Source organism: Morone saxatilis, unplaced genomic scaffold, assembly GCF_004916995.1.
Source record: "Morone saxatilis isolate NCDOM2014 unplaced genomic scaffold, NCSU_SB_2.0 Contig17, whole genome shotgun sequence".
NCBI lineage: Eukaryota > Metazoa > Chordata > Actinopteri > Moronidae > Morone > Morone saxatilis.
In genome coordinates, this window is record NW_023339729.1 from 14,180,885 (window position 1) to 14,189,166 (window position 8,282).

The 8,282-nt window shown below is 42.9% G+C and overlaps 1 protein-coding gene across 6 annotated transcripts in view; it reads left to right on the forward strand.

Moving 5' to 3' along the window:
- Positions 1-1,982: 1,982 nt before the first annotated feature.
- Positions 1,983-8,282, forward strand: part of rbfox2 (RNA binding fox-1 homolog 2) — a 35,456-nt gene continuing 29,156 nt past the window's right edge. For all 6 annotated transcript variants that reach the window (XR_004796648.1, XR_004796647.1, XM_035659614.1 and 3 more), the window contains exon 1: positions 1,983-3,189. Coding sequence is in view for 4 of the 6 variants with exons in the window: in XM_035659614.1 (XP_035515507.1) it covers positions 2,938-3,189 (252 nt within the window). In the remaining 2 variants the exon portion in view is untranslated. The remainder of the gene's footprint in view (positions 3,190-8,282) is intronic.

An 8,282-nucleotide genomic window follows, 5' to 3' on the forward strand; every position in this document is an offset into this window, starting at 1 on the left:
ATCTATCTATCTATCTATCTTAAAGGCTCCAATTATATCAGTTGATTCTCTGCTTTAGTTTTTATTTTAAAATGATTAATCAAATTACTAAAATCCACTTGCCACGCAGTACAGTGAACCCGGGGCTTTGTGTGTCCTTCCTGGGACAATAGCCACTTTGCCCGGTGGGTAATCCAGCCACACTTATAGCAGCTTCAACTTTAGTTTATTTGAACTTCACTGCTAGATGCCACTAAATCCTACACACTTGTTCTTTAAGGCTACAACTAACTAAAGGGGGGAAACGGCTAACAGGGCCACCAGTACCACTGAAGCACACTAATTATTACATTGCATCTCATTTGTTTTATCTGTAGAAAAACTGAAGTGTAAAAATGTTGTGGTGTATGTTATTAACAGGCAGGCAAGCGGAAGTCACTGCTCCCGGCTGAGAAATGGCCCCACATGCAACCTCCGTAACACCACAACCTTTTTTCAAGCCTTTTTATTTCCTTTTGTGTGAATTAAGATACAGTGTGTTGATTATTGAGTTTTAGAGGTGCTGCTGGGTGGATTTTGATATATTTGGACAATGCTAGCTGTTTCCAGTCTTTGGCTGCTCAAGCCTAAGTCAATGCAACCTGCCCCTGCCCTGTTTATCTTCCACTACTAGGACACAAACTGAATTAAGCTACCTTCCTTTAAAAAGTTAAGTAAATAATATATAACCTAACACGCAGCAGGAAAAGCACAGATAAGCGTATCAAAAATGGTTTTTGAACTATTATTATACTGCAGGGATTTTTAAGGGTGGATCGGGCAACATAAGCAGAAACACTGCTCGCTCTGTAATTTCACGCCTTAACTTGGAAGGGAAGAGGACATGACAGACAGCTTGCTGTGTAGGGAGAAACTACTTAGTGGCTGCAAAACTCATGGAAAAATACCAGCCCAGTTATTTAGTTTGGTCCGTTCTGAAGTTTCCTGTTAGAGACATGGGACAAGTTCACATGGAAGGGCAGACCCTGCGGTAGTCTGTAGGATGAATAAAACACTTCAAAAAGCCACATACAAGGTTACCACATAGTATTAGCAAGGAGTGGATTACACCCAAATAACAACTATTACTCATATGATATGATCTAAAATGTTGCTGCCAAATAAGATCCACCCTGTTTAGATCATTATCACCTTCTTCTAAAGTTAAAGTAGAATCAAGTATCTGACGATGGGTTGTGTACTGCAGTCCACACGAGGGAAAAACTTCATTCATATGTTTTAATATAATCCAGGCAGAGTTGAATAACAGCGCTGAGAGAGTGAAGAACCCGTTTAAAGCCCTTTGCAAGTCAAGAGGGGAGAAAATCAGCTTTTGCTTGTATTATAATTTGCTACAGCAAATTGCCTCTGAAGTATTCGCCTCTCATGGTAGCCTTTGACCACTGGGTGTCATCCAAGCAATAAAAATGCCAGAGGAACATAAGGTACTCCATGCTGCATGACTCACAGCTGGGCTCGTGTGAAGACCTTGGCCTGTTGTATTGGTTGTGTAATGAGTTCGGAATGAAATCTTGACTGTAAGCCCACCCTCTGCCATCCTGTCCGCCGTTAAAGCAGCACAGAACGAGGTGGAAACTCATTCAATTAACATGTTATGTACAATTGCGCGCAGGTAGATGTGAAAGGAGCAGTCGGGGTTAACAAATTTTGGGTGCATACTGTAAGAGCACGGCGGTCTCCTATCATGGCTATGGGAACCCCCCTCCCCTTCTCCCACCTCCTCACCCCCCTCCACTAACGCACCTCCTCCCCTCAGTGAAATGTATGGAAGCACTGCGGCATACTGCGTGTGTTTGCAGGCTGTATGGCTGCCTGGGCTCTGCGTTCAAACGGAGAGCGGAAGATAGGAGGAGGGGAATGACTACACCAAGAGAGTAGGAGGAGGGAGGGAGGGAGGGAGAGAGTGAGTGAGAGAGAGGGAGGGGGAGAGAGAGAGAGAAAGAGGGAGGGAGGACGATTTCCTTTCTGTAACACACACGCTACAAGATCACACCGGGAAAACGGAGAGAGCTAAGAAAATAATAGGCGAGAGAAAAGAAAGAGAGAGAGAGAGAGAAAAGAGGGAGAAGGAAACACCGCAGCCCCTCCGTCAGTCCATCCGTCCGTTGTTTTGTTTTTTTCAAGGGGGGAGAAAAAAAAATCGTCTTTTCTCTTTTAACGCAGACCTGCGGACTAACATGGGGGAGAAGAGAGAGCTCCTGACGAGGATTGACTTTCAGTGAACCTCTGTGCTGCAAGTCTGTGGCCACTAGACAGGAGAGGAAGAGGAGAAAAAAAGGCGACAGGGAAGACATGTTTGAGGGTTTTTTTTTTTCCTCGTCTTGAGGTTGCGGTAGGATGTTGATGTTGTGCTGTTGAAAACACAGACGGCTCTCTCTCTCTTCCTAATAAAAGAAGGAAATATAAAAACGAGGGCAGATGGAAATTGGGCGGTAGGTTATGCTCAGGAGCCATCGGTGTTTATTTAATTGGTTTGTTATGATCTGAAATAACGTAGGCCTCTCAGGCAGCCCCGCAGTAAATAAATACACGGTCAGCAAACAAGAGGGGGGCTACATAGCTGGAAATTAACCTGCTTATATTTCAGGGGACGCGTGTGTTTTTTGTTTTTTTTTTGTCATTGGAGCCACCGTGTTTTTGTAAGGTAAAAAGCAGTTTGTGAGATTACATTTCTTAACTCCGGGAGCCAAAACATTTCCAGATACATCAACTCTTTAAGGGGGTCATACAAAGGCCCAGTGGAAAACACAGTAAAGGCTACTTGGCTTGCATTAAAGGACTATTTTAACGCAGGCTGGCTTTAAGCACAAAGGTGCACAAGAGTAGGTGTAGTTATATATCTATATATATCCTGCCCACAGTTTTAGCTCAAGGCAGGGGACAAAAGAAGATTTTTAAATGTTAATGTCGACCGACGTTGCATCCATCATGCTGCCTGTGTCCCGGGGTCTCATGGACCGGGATAGAGAGCTGGACACCATGGCCGGGGTGCATCCCAATGCGGGCGGCGCTCCTGCGGTTGTCCGGGGCATGAAGCGCGGAGACCCGGAGCCCGACGGACAGACAGCGGCGGCTCTGGTGGACTCGGCCGGGGCGGAGTGCAAGCGTCCCCGGATCGACGGCTCAGGAGTGATCGGCGAGGTTGGTCAGGTGAGGAGGAAGAAGGAGGAGGAAGGGGGTCTTTTGTCCATATACAGTAATACAGGCACGACACAAACGCGGCGTAAGGGTCTCTCTGTGTTTTGGTGCATGGTGACATTGTTTACGTGGATTTTATCCATATAAATACTCTGCATTTGAGATGTGCTCACAGGTCGTAGTTGTAGATACAGTAGTTGCAGTTGTATCTGCAGCAGAAGGGCCCCCAATGGCCCACCATGGACTGCCCAGTACATTACCACCACTACAGGAAATACCACCACGTTTCACAGCTGTGTGACTCCACATTGCTGCTAATTCAGTTTTAAAAGAGGGGGGGCGGCAATAGTGAGGATGTAAGCCCACTGTTGTTGGCTACAGTATAGCATTGTAGCTTCAGACATTGACTTAAGGTTTTAAGGAGGAATTGCAGCAGTACAGTTTGTATTAAGTCAATCCACTGTGTCCACTGGGTTGTCACATTGCTGATCAGACACCCTGTTGCTTCTAAACTCTCCAAAGAGCATCTTTGTGTTTCATGTATATCTGTGTCCAGACAGAGTCCCAGCAGAGGGAGGGGGATGTAAACAAACTTGACCTTTATTATGCAAAAACCCCCACTGCCATGTGGTATATTGGTGTGGACAACATTTGGTTTAGAATGGAAATTGATGCCGATGTTTGCTTCTGTGGTCTTTGAAGGGGCCGGAGGGGGTATTTGAAGTAAATAAAGGCCTCTAGCTTTATTTTGGAGGGGGCAATCACCCCAACCCTAATCAATCTAATGATTGTCAGCTTCCTGCTTTTATCAACTTTATTGCTGCAGTGTTTGGCCTCTTATTATGTGCTTGGATCAGCAAATGTGATGGACCCTCTTAACCTCTTTTCTTTCTGTGTTGGTAAGGTCAATTTGCTGGTTTTTTTTGCCGCATAGTGATCTAAAATTGGTCAAATATTTCTTAATAGAGCACCGAAGGGGGGAGGTAAGAGGATGCTGTGGACATCATTATGGTGTAATATGTACGGAGAAGCACTCCATTGGAAGACAGAAAGCTATTTCTCCGCTATTGAAAGCGCCAGTAATGGAGGTGAAGTGGCCTGTTTGCTCCTGTTTGGAAAAGCTAAATGGCTGGCTTTACATTGTCATGCTGTCCATGAGTGCTGACAGACAGGCTTAGGAACGTAATGCACTTAAAAACAGATGTGAGTGGTAGAGATTGTGTGTGTGTTTGTGTGGGGGAGAGAGAAGCACAGATCAATAGCTTCAGCCCCTAAAATGTATTGAACGTGAGCTGGCTGGACAGTCCGGAAATGAGAGTGGGAGAGTTGCCCCCCTCCCTCCCTCTTCCTCCCCCCTCTCTCTCAGTTGGTGCAGGAACAGATTTGCCCTATCACTGGCAGTAAAGAGGCTTTGTTTCCAGCTAATGGGATCACATCTCATACTGGAGGGGGCATTATAACCACACTGATCCTGAGATCCTTATCTAAAGGCAGAGGATTTATACAACACATATGTGCACACACACCAGCATGATGCAGATGAAGATTATGATGTAGTAGTATAGTACAGAAATATAATCACCAAATATTTTCAGTCAATCGACAAATAGTTTTAAAAAAAAAAGTAATTTTTCTTAGCAAGTTTAAAGTTTTAAAAAAAACAATCTCTTTCCTGCTTTTCTCGGCTTAATATATTTCATGCTATACAAATAATCAAGAAAGTACCTTTCAAATTAATTAGTAAGGAAAATAATCGTTAGTTGAATATCTAAATTAGTGTTTCACAGCCCCAGAAACTATATTGGTTGTTAATTTGTAATCTCAGCCTTGAGGTTTTCCACCATATGCACTATTTTTTCCACTGTGGTCTGTACCTCACACAGAACAACAGCCACCCTCAGAATCCCACTGTCTGTATATAAAACCCTGTGACGTATTTTTATCCCCCCGAACCCGGTGACACCATTAATATTCTAGAAGAAAATTGGGTTGAGTGACATTCAATTTTCCTACTTTTAAATCGGAGCACTTTCAAAGAAACATCTATAAAAATGCACACAAGCTCTTCTGTAAAGCTAATCTTCAGAGGAGGGTAAAGGATGGAAAATATTACAGCACACAGTACCCCGGCTCTCATGAAGCACTCTGTCTCCCTTCCTCCATTCTTGATTTATTTATTTATTTTAGAAAGCATTTATTGCCTGCATCATGGCAGAAGTTGATCTCTGACCTGTAACTGAAGCCAACACAATGGGGTGTGGTTGTGGTAAAGAGCAATCCATTTGCACCACTCCTGACCATTAATACAATCTTTCCCATTTGGCCATTGACACTGCTGTTTTTCTCATTAGGGTATGATGTAATCACAGCGCGGGGGTGGAAATGCTCTGTCAAGTCAAATCTGCGAAGTTTTAGCAGAGCAGCAATGCATGTATAAATCAGTGCTATACATGACTGAATGCTCAGCTGACAGGGGCGAATGAAGCTCGCTGAGTGCATCCAACAGTATGAGTTAAAGTGTTCGCTGCTGCTGCTGCTCATAGAAATTATCTGCCGACCTCCTGGTGCTGACACTGTGCTCATCCAATACTATGGATTTTAGATGAATATTAAGTTGCTTAGCACCTCCAATAAGGGGGTGGGGGGAGAACAACACATTTTTAGCCTGTTTTGCATTCCAGTGCTGCGCTGGGGAAGTCCTGCATTTTTCAGGATGACAGGGGATTCATAACAACACCCCGCGTCTCCAGCACAGATTTTGGGAATTGTTGAGAGGAGGTTGTCGGCTTCAATATCCATCCGGCGTGCCGCCGAGCGGCCCATGTTTTGCTGTCACTCTGCGCAGGAACCGGGGCTCTCTCTAACCTAATAAGGTCTTGCCTGGGGTGACAGCGCCGAGGACAAATGACTTGACTCGGACATTAATGTAGGTGGATTACCCCTCTGTACTTTCATCTCAGCCGGCACTGAAATAGAATGAAAACGTCAGCAAGAAAAATGTACTCTTGCTGCCAGTTGAGAATATTTATTTAGTTTTTGGGCCCCTGTTTTTGTGTGATAAATTGCCGGCAGAAGTCTGTTGACTGAATTATGTTTGAGAGAGACCAGCAGAGAGAAGCCTGCCTGTTTTGATGCTCTGCCCTGGGGCAGATTTGATGTGCTTAAAGTGTAGTTATCCTCACATATCAATGGCAGTGATTTGTGACTCCTACAGTATTCATTTTGATCTTTTATCCCACAGTTAGAATAATATGTATTTGGGCTGATATATCACTATACTGTGTGTATATATAATAAGAGATATTATTAGAACTGAAGTTGATAAAAATCAGAAAATGAATCTTCTCTAATTGATGAATTGTTTAAATACTTTTTCTAATGCACAAATGCCAAAAACCAGCCTCTGCAGTGTGAAGATTTGTCGGACAAAAAAGGTAAATTTAAAGTCGATACTTTGGGGTTATTTTTATTTTTTTCTTGGACTCAATTATTAATTGCTTAAACAGGAAAATACTCTGTAGATTGATAATGAAAGTATCAGCAGCAGCAACAGACATATTTCACATAAAAATGCTTAAATTATGTATAAATATGGTCATTATTACATAGTTTGACCAGGTGGTGTTTTCAGCGCCCTGTACTCATTTTCAATAATGTTAATTAATCCCTGCAAAAATGTCAAAATCAGCCAAAATTTCCTCATCACCATTGCTCCCAGACGTCCAGTATCAAGCTCCAGTTTCACCAGAATGATGTTGAAATAATGATGTTGAGTAATCACGATGGGCAATTTTGTTGTGCAGTAAATAATTACATGCAAATTCTCCAATCAGATGTGAAATAAATTGGGAGATAAAAAATGACAGTTTTATCTTGAGATGCAGATCAGTGCTGTGGACATGAGTGTGATTATGTGGCATGTGATTTGCCATCTGATAATACTGCTATATGATTATTATTATGATTGTGACTATTATCATTATGCCAGAACTGCCGAGGCGGCTTCCAAAAATCCATTTTGACTGCAGTCAACACCCCCCTGAAAAAGCATGTGTAGGTCTAGTGTGGAAAGCTGGAGGGTTGTGAAGTACATTGAGGGAAAATAAACTTCAAATCATCTGGCCGACTGTTTGGAGGCTTAGCACATAAGTGATCTGTGGATAAAATGGATTCACATCCTCCTGAGTGTATGGAGTGCCCTGCTTTGCAGTTAGGTAGGATGACTCTCAGAGCAGTGAAATGTAGTTCCTCCTCTACTCCTCCTTAGAAGAGCAGCAGTCCCAAGGCGCGATAGGAATAGACACAAGTCTTGTGACCAAATTAGACATCACACACACTCACTAAACAATCATACACACACACACACACACCTACCACCAGAGACGCACGGACATACAACTCTTACCACAGCAATACTTAAATAACCTGGTGATATGACTCACAAGGACACAAACACTGCTTCACTCTGTTTCTGTGGCTCTATCAATAAATGATGTTATAAGAAAAGCCTTGAGAAGAAGCACAATACAGTATTTTATTGGGGAGAAGCTGAGTCTGAGTGAGCTGCTGAGTTCTGAATTTAAATTATCTTTTTTTTGTTCTGATGTTTCCAGCAGGAGCTGATGCCACTGAGACAAGCTGTCAGCTGGTGGAAACAGAGCACGGCCTGAAGGTGGGGGTATTTCCAAAGGGAAAACTCCCCCAAGAGTCGACCTGCGACTGTATGTCACGCAAGCACAGGAGCATGGAGGAGTGGCCGTCAGACCTCTCTGAGAATTTATGCTTTTGCTGTTAATGGTGATGTAGTGGCAAATAAATGAAAAGGATAAACTGTGAACTGCTACTCAACCGCCACCAATAGAAACATAAAGGTATCTTTTCATGACAGTGTTAATTTATTTGTACTATTTTTTATTGCAAAGAAATCTATTTTGTGGCAGCTTACACCAGTTTGGATACTACCTAACCTCATGTATGCTATATTAAGATTTATATCATCTAAACTATTGTACAGATATTTTACAAATAAAGAGTTCAGAGTGTTTGTCTCACTGCTACATGGTTGTTAATGTGTGTGAGAAGAATAAACAGGACGGAGACAGGAA